The 17174-nt window shown below is 39.0% G+C and overlaps 1 protein-coding gene across 1 annotated transcript in view; it reads left to right on the top strand.

The window, feature by feature from the left end:
* LOC101627563 (butyrophilin-like protein 2) overlaps positions 1-17174 on the top strand; it is an 80828-nt gene that overhangs the window by 15317 nt on the left and 48337 nt on the right. Inside the window, exons 3-6 of the mRNA XM_012726075.1 lie at positions 3789-4136; positions 7382-7663; positions 10612-10719; positions 11566-11586. Of these exons, the coding sequence (XP_012581529.1) occupies positions 3789-4136; positions 7382-7663; positions 10612-10719; positions 11566-11586 (759 nt within the window). The remainder of the gene's footprint in view (positions 1-3788; positions 4137-7381; positions 7664-10611; positions 10720-11565; positions 11587-17174) is intronic.

Raw genomic sequence — 17174 nt, 5'->3', positions numbered from 1 at the left:
GCTGCTGAGGGGAGCAGCAGGCGAGACAGGAGGGGTCTGCTGTGCCATGTGGACCACCTGCAGGGCAGGAGATGGAACTCGCCCTGAAGCAGCCGTGGCCACTTACGGTGCTACGTCCTAACCCATTGCATCACCAGATAAGGTCTCATATTGATTTTAACAACAGAAAGATGAATGCACAAAAAGATAAACATGGTTGTGTATACACACAAATGCACACACACACAGATACACCAAAAAGTGGAGATAATTTGAGATCCTAAAACTGCACAAGAATTTCACTGGTATACAGAATTTTTCTAGATTACAATGAGAAGGAAGAAAGAGAAGTGGTGGCAGGTCCTGCCTTGTTCCTGGGTGACTTGCTCCCTGCCTATTTGTGGGGTGTTGATTATTGCCTCAAGTGTACCAGTGCCATCTACTGCGAGAACCACTGTACTGCTCCGCTGTGTGACTGTCTTAGATTTTTCTTTATTTTCCCCAAAGTTGGTAGTACCTCCAGTTTTCTCACTCACATATTTTCAATTCACATCTTTTACTCAAATCTCATCTATATCACATATTTCAGTATTATCTTTATAATATATTCAAACTCATCAATTTCATTTTATTGATGGAGCCCTCAACCTTCCACAGTTTCATCAATTTGAAACAAATCCTCTGTCTTCTGTATATTTCTTAAATGTACTTTATTACTGCGGCACATCATCCTGTAACTTGCAAAAATTTATAGAAGTGGTACATTTTTAATTCTCATCTCTAAGTATTTCTAATTTTTGTTATTATACTCATTTAAATGTGCACATTTATTCCTGTCTTAATACGTAAAAGGTGAGTCAGCTTGCTCAGAATCTATTTACTCCCCTTTTATGTTTTCTGATTTATGGGCGTTTTGCGTTTAGAAACCATGCCCACAGTGTTTTAGAAAGACAGGACTTGTTACCAAGGCAGACTGAAGAAGGGGGAGGGGGTCTGACTGTCCAACACTGAGACCCTGAAGAAGATGCAGCCCCTGTGCATGATCATCTGATTTGTTACTTCCCTCCTGACCACAGACAGGTGGTTAATGGGGCAGTGAGAAGATTCACCACTGTCAGAATGGGGAGCAAAACAGGCTGACTGATGAAGCACACTGCTGAGGGGAGCAGTGGGTGGGTCAGGAGAGGTCTGCTGCACCACGTGGTCACCTCCGGGCTGGGCGGGGATTGAATTCATGTGGAAGTGGCTTTAGCTTCTTAGAGCTGTGCTTTAACCTGCTGTGCCCTCCTTTAAATCTAGACATTGTCATATATTCTTGTTTTGGAGTCTAGTCTCTTCTCTGAGATTTTGGTGTGCCATAATTTAGAACGGAGTGAAATTTAAAATTAATGATGCTAATGACAGTCCTGGTGTTAGTAGCTCATGCTGCATTTGTAGACTATCTCAGGCCTCTCAGAAAACTGCTTTGTTTTGGTTATCAGGTCCTTCTCTCTGTCTTTCCAGTCTATGATATTAGGATTCTCACTCTCTGGAATTCTGTAAGAAGCCAGTGAAATCCTTGACTGCTATTTTCTTACCTTCCTCTCTCGGCCTTAGCTTTCATGGTTCTGATATGATCTATTTGGGTCTGTCCCAAGCAAAGACTACTTCCAGGGCTTTGATTTGTCCCTCTCATCTCCTGGTGGTCTGTCATGGGAGTGCCTGAATTATGAATGCCTTGCACAAATCTGATTGAAATGAAGGTCATACCAGAGGGGTGATGGAGGAAGGAATGCAGGCGGAGGCATCACAAAAGATTGATTCACACAAGAGGGGCGGGTAGAAGGGGCTAGAATAGCAATTAACACAGCCATATAAACCAAGTTCCTTGACTCAGACATAAAATCAAAGTCCTCAGGTGCCCAGCCAGGATGTCTGCAGGAGGTCCCAGCAGATAACAGACAGTTGGTGGCTGTGTCTAAAGCTCAGACCCCAAAGATAAAAGATAAGGACTTGGAGATGAAGCGCACTGGGGTCCTCTCAGATTCTATTCAAAGTCAACAAACCTAGGCTCACCAGGAGTGAGCCCCTCCCACGGAGATACTATCTATATCAGGGCAGTCTCTGCACCAGCTCAGGGCAGCCGCTCCTCTGCCCACCTGTGCCTATGCAGGTGCTTCTTTCTACCCACTCTCCCTCTGCAGGGCAGCAGCCTCCACCCTGCCTGTGACCTGTTCCATGCCGGGACCTCTCTGCACTGAGCTCCCGCAGTGGAGGCCGCTCTCTCCTTAGGCCGCCAGCCTGCAAACATGTAGGTGTCTCTCTGCAAGCCTGCCCCTTCCAGGGCATCTCTCCCTGCCTGCTTGTGCCTATGCAAGTGTCCATTTCTCCTGTCCTTTTCCTTAATCAACCTACTCTTTAAATATAACTGAGTCTCTGTCTCATGGAGAAACTTGCTATCTGCCGCTCAAAGGAGAGCTCTGGTGAAATCTTTCCCAGACTTGACCCAAGGACCCCGAACTCCAAAAACAACATCATCGAACCTCTCCACTTGGTCCTTGACCCACACCCATACCTGCTGCTTAGGTCTCACAGAAGGGGTAGGGGTGGGGGAGGGCTGGAGGCCCCTGCCTAAAACCCAGATTGCACTGGGCACCCAGCTCCTACTTCAGGCCTGACAAGGACAAATGTTCTGATCTTTGGAAGGGGTTCATTCATTTGTGGAATCGTTAACTGTTGTTGGATAGATAACTTCTAGGGTGTGGCAAGGTACATTTGAAAGGACCTGTAATTCTCTATAATGGCCTTCAAACTTTGGTCTCTGCCTCCAAAGACTTTTTATAGCACTCTGACAATTGTTATAGCAGTTGGTGCCTAAAGAGTTTTCGTTTTGTTGCAGGGCAACCTCTATATGAAATGGGTTGCCTGAATGTGAGTCCTCACTGTACACTTAAAGTAACATAATAATGCTCAACTGAAGGTGCCCACCAAAAGGTTAATAAAGGATTTATTTATGAAATAAGGGGAAATGTAGAAATGAATATTTCAGGGACAAAGAGGGAGATAAAATTGTAAATGTGTCCTACTAGTTGTGTTAACCTGAAATCCCAATGGCAAATTCAGAGCCAGTGAAAAACCAAGAGCCAAGAGGCCAAGTGACCCACCCCCCACAAAAGGCCCACAATGTCTGGTTTTATAACCAAACCTAGCTGCTTAACAATACCCTCAGGTACCAGCAACCTTACCTTCTGTAATGATGGGATTTGTAGTTCCCAGTATTTTATGGTTCTGGCCTGGCATAGGGGTGGAGTCCATAAAACCCATGGAGTTCCTTGAAGGAACCCTTTCCCCCTAAAAATTTCTATACCTGACTTAATAGCTATATTAATCATTTCTTCCCCTACCTCCAATTTCTAGTCTTGTGATGTCTCCATCTTAAATTTTCTACTGTTAGCCTTCATCAGTTGATATTAGAATTCTCAATTTGTGCCTTAGCATTGGGGGATATGTTATCACTGAGTCAACTCATTTATCATTGTTATCATTCACTAACTCAGTTTCTGCATCTAAAATTGTGGATAACACATGGAGTTAAATAAGACTTTAGTGATTTATGTAAATTGGAAGTCCAATCGTAGGCAAATGGGAAAACTCAGATTTTGATTAAGCTCATATTAATGTTGTACATAGACACCATGTCCTATTATTTCCAATACACTTATATATCCTTCTTTTATATCTACTCACTAACTGGCCTCACTTTTACAGGGTGACATCCATGCCTATTATAGTCTCAGTGATGATTCCAGTCTTTTCTTTCCCACTTCCAGGGCAATTCAGTGTGATAGGACCAAGTGAACCAGTCATCGCCTTAGTTGGGAAAGATGCTGTATTGTCCTGCAACCTTAATCCAGCGATAAATGCTGAGGACATGGAGGTGAAATGGTACCGAAACCATTCTTCAGGTCTGGTGCATCATTATGGTACTTCCCAGGACAATACAGAGCAGCAGATGCCAGAGTACCGAGGAAGGACAGAGTTTCTGAAGAAGAATATCACCAAAGGGCAGGCAGCCCTGAGAATCCATTCCATCCTCCCTTTTGATGGTGGGCAGTATAGATGTTTCTTTGAAAGCTCCAAATACTACGATGATGCAATTTTTGAAGTGTTGGTTACAGGTGAGTTTCTATAATGAAAACTCAGATAATACATATTGTGTTTTGGTCTAGTCAGTGATGTGTAGTGTTGGAAATAATACTGGACAGAAGTGACCATACAAATACAGTGATGAAAACCCAGAATGCTATAGGTGACTCTATACTTCAGGTTGAAATGGAAACATATTCACATCTACTTCTTTATTTTTCTTAATATATTTATTTAAAGTGAAGAGAGAACAGGGGTGCTAATATGTCCTGTTTCAGAGGAATAGCAGAAAATCATCTCATTCTCTTTCAAAACCCTACAGGAGCTAGATAGAAGCAGGAAGACTCTGTTGAGTCCACAATCAGGCCTGGGACTCTGCACCTCATTCCTGTCCACAGTTGACACATTATCTCCCAGTCAGCTGTGGGTCTTGCTTACCATGACTTTGCTATGACATTTTTGTGTACTCAGATTCAGTTTGAACCTGAATAAGTTTGCCTTTAAGATCCCATACCTGCACAGACATTACCCCCCACACACACCCAAAAAAAATAGCTGTCTTGCCAGGAAGAAAGGGTAAGGAATGTTTTTTGAACATATAATGAACCTGAATCAGTCCTTTCTCTACAAACATCGCAGAAACTGTCCTGAATTCAAGTGATGAGATTCTGTATTGCCCCCCTTGCCAGTAGACCTTTAAAGAAGCTTCCAGTCTATCAGACGGAATCCAATAATGCTGATTCCAAAAAAACAACAGCAACAATTTTTTCCTTCAGGATGCCCTGTGTGTAAATACCCATGAGTAACATTTAGTGATGTGCTCTACCTAGCCCTCAACTCACATTTAGATAATAAAGGGTGAATATGGACATGATCTTCATAAATTAAAGATTATTGAAAAGCAAATGGTTTTCAATTTTTAAGCATTTTTTGCTAACCAGACACTTTGGTCCATGTACTTGCTAATACAATTTTTCATGGAAAATTTCATAGAAAAGTCATGGAAAGCATGACTGTCTAAAATTCCTTTTTGGGTTTATAGAAAACTTGCTTCCTCCAACAATTTTACTAGATTTATTCACCTTAAGTATCTGTTGTACATAAACCAGTGTCACTTCCACTGAAAGCATTGACCCAGGCAAGGGAGAGCTGGAGGAGCATTGTTTCATTGTGTTGATTCAGTCAACATCCTCCTAGGAGACAGCCAGAGTCTAAGATACAACGGGACATTCTTTTGAATAAAAGTTCCCAAAGGATGAATCTAAACATTCTTTCCTGTATATTCTTAACTGTTAATTTTTTATGATAAGGCATATTTATTTACTATAAACCAGTAAACACTTTATATGGAATAATTTTTACACCAATCCAATGACTTGAGATTATTATTCTCATTTTTCAGAAAAAGCATTGAGACACAGAATTGAGGTCATTAATTACACTCTGACTAGTGGCAGCAGGTACAAGCCCTCCCCTTGGACTTTATAGAATTTATCTTCATAACCATGATGCTCTTCTGCTTCTAAAATACATTAACTTCTGCATTTATGATTTCTCAGCATTAGCACTGACAGCCACCATTGTTCCAGCCAGGTCATCATATGCTTAGAGCACTACTCACTAGTCATCTCATAGTGATTCCTTAGTGTCTGGCCATCAGGCAATATCAGGCAATAATATCAGATGATATTATGCAATTTTCCTTCCTTAACTTAATGGGAAGTCAGGCCAGAGGTTCAGGGACAGTAAGAGGATTCACCAGACATAGAGTGGGGAGCAGAACAGGCAGATCCATGATGTACACTGCTGGAAGGAACAGTGGGCCAAACAGGAGAGGTCTGCTGCACCATGTGGGTCACCTCTGGGGTGAAACTTACACTGAAGCAGCTGAGGCTCGCTTGCAGTGCAGCATACTAACCTGTTGCACCACCAGGGAAGGCTGGAAGTCGCACTTGTTTTCTAAGGTTGGAGTAACAAATTACCACAAACTGGGGGACTTGAAAACAAAATCTCTTTTCTCACATTCTGAGGACCACAGTCTAAGATCAAGGTGTCATGAGGACTATACTGCCACTCATATATCTATGGAAAATTCTTCCTTCCCTCTTCCAGCTCCTGGTTACCCTGGACATTCCTTTGCTTGAGACAGAATCACTCCAGTTGCTGCCTCCATAGCTGTTTTCCCTGTGTCTGTGTCTAATTTTCCGTCTGTATAAACACCAGTTATTTTTGATTAGCATCTACCTGATCCAACATGACTTCAACTGTATTCATTACTAATATATAAAGAGGACATTTAAAATAAGTTCATATTCACAGATATATAAGATTATGACTTGGACATATCTTTTAGGGGTCACAATTCATCCCCCAATAAGAATGGTTCAATACCAGTAATTTTTTCTTGTTTTTTGTTATCATTTGTTTTATGGTAAGACTGCACTACTATTCACTGAAATTTAAAAGCTTAGTTTCCTGGCCCCTCCCTGGTGGCACAGCGGATTAAAGTGCAGCCCTATGAAGTTATCCACAATCACTGCAGCATGAGTTTAATCTCCTCCCAGGGAGCTGACCCACATAGGGTAGCAGACCTCTCCTGACCGGCCCAAAGCTCCCCTCAGCAGTGTATTTCGTTGATCTGCCTGTTCTGCACCTACGCTGTTTCTGGTGAATTCTCTCACCCCCACATTTCTGGCCTGTATCCCAATTCTTGTGTGCATAAATAAATAAATCTTTAAAAAGAAATATATAAAAACATAGTTTCTTTAAAAATATTTCAAATGCTCAGTAGCTACTTATGACTACTATATTTGTATCATATTGATGTTGAGAGCATTCCAACATCATAGGAAGTTTCTAATGGAAAGTACTTCAAGAGAAGGGTAGCTGGATATTTGGTGAACAAATAGCAATGTGCCACAGAAAACTACTAACCAATATGCTCCCTTAACTTCACAGGCTACGGATGAATTGATATGTGTTCTGATACCCCACTTTAAGAATTATCCAGTTAAATTATCAGTGATGTTTCAAAGGAGAGGAAGGAAAAAGAAAATGGCACAGTCATTTATGGTATTTGGGTGTTTGTTAAATATTAAGTGGCAGATTTAATTTGCTTCTCCCAAAAGTTCTTTGTGAAATTCACTAACCTCCACTTCTTTGAATTAGATAATTGAGATTTATAGAGATTAACTAACAACTACAAGTTCACAGGTCCATGTGAAAAGGCAATAACACTCTGGAAACTATACTTTCTCTGTCCTTTTTGTTTTTCCAGGCTCAGGTGCCACTCCTCATGTTCACATTGAAACTGCTAATGAGAAGGAAGTTAAGCTCACCTGTACATCCTCAGGGTGGTACCCAGAGCCTGAGGTACAATGGAGGGGTCTACAAGGAAAGGATTTGGCACCAGACTCTGAAATAAAGACAAGAGAAGAAAATGGACTGTTTCGTGTGGAAACATCTATAACAGTGGATGCAAGCCCAGGAGGAAACGTGTCCTGTCTCATAAGGAACCCAATCCTCAGTGAGGTGAAGGAAATGCACATTCCTGTGACAGGTCAGTTCCTTCCAAAGTCCTGAGATATCACTGCTGAGTCAGAAGGTTTGACTATCACAGGCCTATGATGAAGGATCTAGAAGGATATTCTGTTTCATTCATTTGTAAGTCTTCTATGGAGAACTAGTAAAAATTCTTGTTTAGTGTTTCTCATTGTGACAGAGAAATGCCACTATTTTACTTTATAAATAAAAAGGTATAGATGCACAAAGAAAACTATCAAAATTCTTTCTAAACTTCTCATCCATCTCCTTAGTAGACTAAATAGACACTTTTAACAATTTCCCATCTCTCAAATTAAGTTTGAATCCTGGCAGTTCTACCTACCAGTTTTGTAAACTTGGGCAACAAGTGACCTTCATATACTCAGTTCTCAACTGTTAATAAGGGATAATAATAGTATCTTCCTCATGAGATATTTATGGGGACTTAGTGGTAACAATATGATAATTCATATTCAGCAGATAAGAGCTCCAACATCCCAATGTACTTTCAATATCTACCCAGTTAATGCTCAGTTAAGGGAAGTTTGTCCCAATAATCTCAAGCAACTTCCCATATATATTTTTAAAGATTTATTTATTTATGCATCCAGAACTGGGGTTACAGACCAGAGGTGCAGAGGTGGTGAGGAGGTTCACCAGAGACAGAGGGGGAAAAGAACAGGCAGATCAACAAAGTACACTGCTGAGGGGAGCAGCGGGTGAGTAAGGAGAGGTCTCCCACGCCATGTGGGTCACCTGTGGGGGGAGATTGAACTCATGCTGAAATGGCTTTAGCTTCTTAGTGCTGTGCTTTAACCTGCTGTGCCACCAGGGAGGGCCCAGCAACTTTCCATAATTTTAAATTCCATTATTTGAAATATTGCAGCCTGTCAGTAAGACCATTTCTTGTACTGTTTTACCTCTCCAGCTTCATTTTTATCAACCATGTAATAGCCATATAAACTGTGAGTACCACATTCTTTCTGTTTTTCTTTAATTGGAAGTTTCCTACTGGTCCTCCAAGACCTAACCCTCTCTACCTTTTCAGGAAGCCCCCCCTTTAAAAAATATTTATTTTTTTATTTTACATCATTCTTCACTTTTGTACAGTGTATACTTTCTTATCTCGGTTATAGTCCTCGTGAAATTCCCACCATCAATTCACCTGTGTACCATCACTGTAGTCCCTTGTGCACATCTTACCCCTGTTTTGATCCTGCTCCTATCTCCCCATACCCCTACAGAATGTCTTTGGTTTATAGTTGCCTGTTGGTTTTGATATCTACTTTATTATAACTACTTTTCTTTTCCTGATTCCTTATTTGGATCCTCTACATTCCTCCAAAGAATGAAACGATCTGGTATTTTTCTTTTTCTTTCTGGCTTATTTCACTGAGCATGATCCCTTCCAGCTCCATCCATGTTACTGCAAATGGCATGAGTTTATCCTTTTTGCTTGTTGAGTAATAGTCCCTTGTGTATATGTACCATGTTTTCCTGACCCAATAATCAGTTTTTGGATATTTAGGTTGTTTCCATAGCTTACTTATTGTAAATAGTGTTGAAATAAACATAGGTTAGGTGTCCTTTTGAATTAAGGGTAGATACCTAAAAGTGTAATTGCTGTATCATATGGAAGCTCCATTTTTAGTAGTTTGAGGAAGGTCCAGGAAGCCTCTTTTAACCCAATCTGTTAAGCACCCTCTGTATTCTCTTGTTATTTTGATTATATATTTCACTGTCTCCCCAGGTGTGATAGAGTCTGGGACACCCTATTTTCTTTTCTTTCCTTATTACTCAGTAAAATAAGAAGTCACAGCTTATTTTTATACAATGTATACATACTTAAATGTGCATGGTGTTTTATTAGGAAATAAAATGTCTATTGTGTTTTAATTTGAAAAGTCACACTGGTTTAAAGTAATTAGAAAGTGAAACCTTGAAATTAGAAATATGTTTACAGATGTCAGAAGAGCATATTTTTCAATATACCCTTAGAAACATGAAGCTAGAAGATGGAAAATTGACCAAGTTTCCCAACTTAAGATTTTATATTGAAGAGTGGAGTTTTAACATTGAAAAGGAAATTATGAGATAGGGCTGAGAAAAGCAAAAATCAATAACTCACAAATCATAGAAAATAAAGCTCTTGAAAACATGAACGTAAAAGATAAAATATAAAGAAAAAGCCTTTTCTATTTATGTGTTGAAATAATTAATTAACTACTGTGCAAACGTTTTGATGTGATTTTAAATGAGGGTAACCCTTGAGTAGAAGTGTCACTGGTATCTTTTGGAACCAACATTAGTTAATGAAAAATTTTAGACCCACAGCCATTATTATTAATTTAAACTACTGACTGTCAGATATCCCATGAGATAGAATACTCACCTCAGAGACCTAGACCGTGAACCTCACAATCATGCCTTTAATCTTAGAAGTTTTAAAGTTCTCTCACTCATCTTTAAATGGTCAAGAGCATATATGTGCATGTAGAAAATAACTAAATAGAAAGAATATGTAAAGTCAGATTAGGACACTCCAGGAGAGAGAGAGGAGAACTGGAAGGAAAGAAATTCTTTATTACATGTGTAGCATTCTATTTACTATTAATCTGCTATTAATATAAGAGAATTAATTGTCACAAATAAGTTAATACATTAACATTTGTTAAATCTTGATTGAGAGCACATAAGCATCTCATGCATTATATTTTTTTCAGCATGTTACTACATTGTCATAATTTATATAATAATCCTCTGGATCTCTATACATTAAGAAGAAAAAACAGGAATCTTTTCAGGATTCTTGAGATCCTTTGAATTACAGGGGTGGGTGGGTGAGGTTTAGCATCTCTGCTCTCCCTAATAATTTCTCACAGCAAAAAATCTTGGGATTTACTCCTTACAGCCAAATCAGCTGATATTACTTGGCTCTTACGTAAGCTATCTCCTGTTTTTCAGATGCCTCGTTCCCCAGCAGCAATCTCTGGATAAAGGTGCTTGCTGTGCTCCTGGCTGTTGCTGTAGTTTTGGGTGTTGTGTATGCTGTGCTTACTAGGAGAACCAAAGGTGAATAGGAAAAAGAATGTGAGGATTATAAAGGTGGTAGGGAGGGGGTAGAGTAATAATAATTATTTGTGGGAAAATCAGAGCCTCTAATAACAAAATACATGTATAATATTACAATGCAATGTTACTTCAATAAAAAGACAAGTGCAGCATAGAAGAACCACAGGCTGTGAAAGTCTCCTTTTAAAGAAATATAATCAAAATCAGGGACAGAGAAATGGACTCTCTCAGGATGTATTTATTTCTAAGTTGGGGAGAAGACAGGGATAGGCAGGTCGTGGCTTGAGTGAAAATTCTAATTTTTCAATGTTTCTTGCTTATGCTCTCTCACACACACTAAATGATTAAGATATGATCTTGCTTGAATCTCTCAAAATAAATTAGAGGGCTTCTCATAACAGGAAAGGAGATATATCCAAATGCTAAGCAAAGATCTCAGTTGAGAAATGTCATCAAGCACTTTATCATCATTGTGTGAATAAACAAATAATTCTAGTTTCTGAATCCACAGAATTAAGTACCAAAACACAAATAAGCCAAGTATATGTGCCCTTTCTTTTATGAGATCGTTGACCTTGACCAGACAAACTCTACTATCTGAGAAATAGTCAGATCCAGGAGTTTGTAGCTAGAATTATTTTGTCATTTAATTGTTATTCTTCTAAATTTTCAATACCAAAATACACAAGAAAAGCTAATGCTTTCATTCAACAAATATGCAGTTGTAAGAATAATCTGAAAGTAATTCTACCTAAAATAGCATCTAAAAGAATTAACTGAAAAGGAATAGATGTGACCCAGGAGGTAAAATCCAATTTGTCTGATTTTCTCTTTTTTTCTTTTTAGGTTTACACAAGAAAATGTATGGTGAGTTGTTTCAGTTCTAACTATGAGAAGTTCACTACTTCCATCTAGAGGACAAGATTAAAGATTTAGATTGTCCTTGACAAATATAAATCCAGCAGAAAAGAATTCAGAGACTTTAGTGCTTATAGTTCTCAGAGCTAGCCTTCTTATTAGAGACACTAGGGTGGAAGTTTAAGCAAAGGTCAGTGAGCTCTTCAATATGTTGTACATATATGCCCTGTCCTGGGACAGTTTCAAAGGCCCAGGGAAGCACCCTGTGTCTCTATCCTCATTAAGTTTTTTCTAAGGAGCCAATAGAGCAGAGGTTCTCAAACTTGCATAGGCAGCAAGAATCACTTGCAGAGATGTTGAAACACAGATTGCTGGACCCCACCCTTAAAATTTCTGCTTTAATCTGTCTGACTGGACCCAATATTAGCATTTCTAACAAAGTCCTAGGTGATGCTGATGCTGCTAAGCCAGGTGGCAAACCATGGGGACTGCTACTAGAACAAAACTTTTATGATGGTTCAGTAAATGTTAAAAAAAATAAATATTAAAATTTAAAGTTTATATATAATTGTTACTTGATGGAGTAAAATAATACAAGTATGAATACACAAAGAACAGATCAAATCCAGAAAAGGAGATTACTGCTTCCCAAACTGCCCTGACCTGAATGTTACCTAACTTTTGTGTTACAAATTTAATAATGTGATGTAAGATACCTAAGAATAGACCAAAGTTTCCTTATAGCATTTCCCCTGGAGGGTCATTTTTCTTTTTCTTTTCTCTTTTTAAAACATTTTATTATATGTATATATCATTTTTTATATCATTTTTCATTTTATATACATTTTTTCATCTCGGTTGTAATCCCTGTGGAATTTGCACCACAAGTTCACCCATGTGCCATCACCATAGTCCCGTGCGCTCTTCCTGCCCCAGTTTTGATCCAATTCCCCTGTCCACCCCCATAGAATGTTTGTAGTTGCTTGTTGATTTTCATTTTTACTTTATTACAATTACTTTTTTTTTCCTTCTGACCCCTTACACTCCTGCTATGAGTGAAATCACCTGGTGTTTTTCTTTTGCTTTCTGACTTATCTCACTAAGCATGATCCCTTCCAGCTCCATCCATGTTGCTGCAAAAGGCATGTGTTTCTCTTTTGTGGTTGCTGAGTAATATTCCACTATGTATATGTACCTTCTTCTTGACCCAATCACCTATTTTGGGGCATTTGGATTGATTCCACATCTTCCATATTGTAAATAGTGCAGCAATAAATTAAGGGGTGCATGTGTCCTTTTGAATTAATGTTTTTGTGTCCTTTGGGTAGGTACCTAGGAGTGGAATTGCTGGAGCATATGGAAGTTCCATTTTTAGCAGTGTGAGAAACCTCCAAACAGCTTTTCATAGTGACTGTACCAGTTTGCATTCCCCCTAGCAGTTAGGAGAGCTCCTTTTTCTCTACATGCTAGCCAACATATGTTATTGCTAGTTTTTTTTTTTTTAAATATGTGCCATTCTCAGAGGCCCTTTTTTCTCCTCTGCATTTGCAAAAACACCTCACATTTAGAGGATTCTTTCTGACCCATCCTGACCCCATTAACTTTTTGGAATCTTGGCCAGCAGTTAAAATCTCCAGATATTATTTGAGGTCTATATTATCATTATTAAGCCCCCTTTAATGTACTTAAGGAACTATTTCTTCCCTGTTATGCCCAGGGTTTCTTCTTGGGGAGCAGTGATGGCATGGCAGGCTGTCTGTTTCAGGTTATTCCTGACTCTTGAAACTCCACCCGGACCAAGGCTCACCCTGTTTCTGTCCCTGTGGATAACCAGGGTGAAATTTATTTCTAGAATATCTTATAGTGAGCTCCACATGATTAAATAAGGACCTAGAGGGGCTTACTAAGTCCTGAGGTGATGACTCTCCAATTAATGGGGTTCATGAGCCTTTAGCATCTTTTAGAAACCAGCAAGCTGAACTGATAACTAAAGTGCTTGCTTCATCATTCACCTCCCCATTCTTCATTTTCACCTACTTGGCCTAAAATTTTACCAAGTGATAATTTGAAATATATAAATTAAGACTGCTTTTATGGAAATTCTTCCAGATTAACTTTGATGGTTGTGGATGTCTTTATTTTTGTCTTTTTTTTTTTTCACACAGAGAAATGACAGAAAGTCAAGTAAGATTAATCATTAATTTAGACAAAATTGTATTGTATAAAAACACAGTAATGTATGTAGCTTCTGATTTCCATAAAAGAAATTTTTGTTCTTTTAAATTGTCTATACATATGATTCATTACCTATTGGGGAGCAGCCCCAACTATCGAGGTAGTGTCCGGAGGTGAGACAGGAAGGGTCTTAAGATAGGCTAGCAGAGATTCCAAGAGGGGAGAGGGGAGTGGGATTGAGGAAGACACTGGAGTCAGGTTTGGAGGCAAGTCTTCCTGCTCATTCCCTCAGCAGGTCTTTATTTATACTGTGTAGCAAGTAGGTAATTGCAGTAATGCATAGGGTAAGTTAATGAGAGATCGCCATAAATTGTCATAAATGTTCTCAAGGACAAGGGGAACAAAGCATTTTTCTCTTAACATTTTATGGTATACTAGATTATACATTTTTGTATAATCTAGATTATACATAATTGTCATGTGTAACTCAAGGGAAGAGAGGTCTGGGAAGGGATGAGCTTGTTAGCAAAAGGTTATTAGGGCCTTAGGGAGGGAAGTAATAAACTGTGTTAGCAGTGTTATCAATGATTGTCTAAGGAAAATCTAGTGGCTAATTTAAGGCTAGCAGAGAGTAAGCAGTTAGTGTTTGTTGTAAAAAGGAGTAAATTAAGGGAAAGTTGTACAGTGTGTATTAAGCAACACCTGTGTACAAGGTTAAAAATTGTCCAGGAGTCCTTATGCCCTAGAAGTCTTATATGAGATTTGCTTTTTTTTTTTTTTAAAGATTTATTTATTCATATAGAACTGGGGTACAGGCCAGAGATGCGGAGGGTGAGAGGATTCACCAGAGACAGAGCGGAGAGCAGAACAGGCAGATCGACGAAGTACACTGCTGAGGGGAGCAGCGGGCAGGTCAGGAGAGGTCTGCCTCGCCATATGGTCACCTCCCGGGCAGGCGGGAATTGAACTCATGCGGAAGTGGCTTTAGATTCTCAGTGCTGTGCTTTAACCCACCGCACCACCAGGGAGGGCCCCTGAGATTTGCTTTTTATTTTAAGAAATCAAGGAAGCTTCCCAGGAGTTTTTATGTCCTGGGTCTTATTTCTCCTGGGGCTTGCCTTTTGTCTCAGCAGACAGAGGAATTTCCCGCCCTGGGGCAGCTTGCCTGGGCCAGGCAGCCATGCAACCCAGTTGTAAACTGATGGTTGCTCAGAATATTTTGATGTTATGATTATACAAAAAAGGGAGGTCATAACATAAGTTAGCAGTGGAAATTCTGATTTTTCAGAGCTTTTCCTTTTCTATCCAGCATCTGCCGGTTGATAGAAGTTGCATAGCTTGTGTCAATTACCAACCGATGTTATAAATTTATATTATCAATTATACATTATATAACCATTTTGCACTTAAGGTCGTCACATTCAGGCATATTAGTTGGCATAGTTTTATCTGTTAGACTTGTTTTAATTTTTATGATCCACATATAGAATTTGAACATTTCTTTATGCTTTTCCTACTATTTCTTCTATGTTTAGAAATCACTGCCTGGATTTTATTTTTACCTTGATCTTATTCTCATTTTTGAGGGTTTTGTTATTAAGTAGTGGTATTAATTTGTACTTCATATACTGAAAAGGCAACTCAATATATAAATACCAACATTTGATTTTTAAAAGTCTTAGCATTTTCCTATCGATTAAGTTTTTAAAATATAGCATTTATAAGCTTTAGTACAATAATCTGTATTTTAGTTACTTTTCATGTGTTTTTTGTTTTTATTTTTTTTAACTTTCTCAATATTTTTTCTTGGGAGAAGTTTTTTTTTCTAAGTGATTTGATATTTTCTTTTATTTCCTTGATAATTTTTAATTAACTGTGCTTCTCCTGTGGGTATCTGATTAACATTCACTAGCTCATCAGGGATCTAAGTGACCTCAGGATCCCATACCCATGCCCCTTCTTTATTGCCTTGCATGGTACTTTGTGCAGATATTAGGCCAGATGATGTATTCTTCTTTTTTGAGGACCATAGCCTTTATGGTGTACAGATTAGGGTGCTCAGTCCACAGATATCTGTGGATGGGACTTGTTAATAAAACCACACTGGAACTAGTCTAAACAGATATATTTTTAAAGTCTCTACCACCAAGAATGATTATCCCTTTTTAGTGCATATAAAGCAAATATCAATTAATTGATGATTATAATTGTATAAAGAGTCCTTTAAAAGCTACTGGAAAATTTGCAAAAAGAGAAATAAGAAATTATGATTGAAATTAGAAAATAGGCATAAATGAATGTAAAAAAAAAAAAGTACATGCCAAGATTTGAAGCACCCACAAGCCTTGGGGCAGGGAGGATGAAGACTGTGGGAGTAAGCACAATGAACTACAATGGAGGATGATGAGTGTTTGATGGTGAGAGAACTCTGGTGACCATACTTGAGGAGAGAAATTCTTTACTGTGAAAAAAAAAATGAACTAGGAACAGTAGCTCAAAAAAGAAGTTCATAATGTCAGCTGGTTTTTCTCTTTTTCTTATTATGCATACTACCCTCTTTCACTTGTTGGGATGAACACGTTTGCCTAAAATGTCCTTGGAGAACCTTCTAGCTCCTCTGCATTTGCAAAGCCTCCTCAGGACTAGAGGTTCTTTCTAATCCACCCTGACCTCACTAACTTTTGGGATCCTTAACTAGATGCTAAATATCAATTTTCATCATATTATATTGTCATAATTATGACACCAATGGAAAGTTTCTCTCTTACAGTGTCCTGAGCTTCTTCTTGAAGGGCAAGTTGTCTGTTTAAGGTTTCAACTCTAAAACAGCCCTTGCCCAAGGCTCACTGAGCCTGTCACTGACCCTTTGTGGATAATCTGGATGACTTTTATTAATGGAATTTTCTCCTCTACATCCCTCATTTTCACATATTTGGCTAACATTTTATCAAGCGATAGGTTAGAAGACTTGAAATAAGACTATTTCTCTGGGAATTTTTCCATATTAATGAAGGTGATTTTTAGTTTCTTCATTATTTATATTACCTTTATATGGAAAGGTGAGCAGTACTCATTTCCATTCTAGTGCAAATTTCCTAGGAAAATATACAGGTCTACATTAACTATTAATTTCCATATAGAAATGATCAATTCTTTTAAATTATACAGAGAGAGCACCAGACCGTGCCTCAGATGAGATAACAGAAGGCACCAACAGCCTACAAGTGAGAGTCCAGGATCAGCACCAACCTGGCCCTCAGGGGACATCAGCGGCAGACGTGACACCCGGGCCACAGGTGACAGCCCAGGATCAGCACCAACCTGGCCCTCAGGAGACATCAGCGCCAGGCGTGACTGACAGGCCACAGGCGACAGCCAAGGATCAGCACCAACCTGGGCCTCAGGGGACATCAGCGCCAGGC

Source organism: Condylura cristata, unplaced genomic scaffold (assembly GCF_000260355.1).
Source record: "Condylura cristata isolate star-nosed mole 26May11 unplaced genomic scaffold, ConCri1.0 scaffold00017, whole genome shotgun sequence".
Classification (NCBI taxonomy): domain Eukaryota; kingdom Metazoa; phylum Chordata; class Mammalia; order Eulipotyphla; family Talpidae; genus Condylura; species Condylura cristata.
The sequence above is the reverse complement of the archived record's forward strand: the minus strand, read 5'-3'. Positions and strand labels throughout refer to the sequence as shown.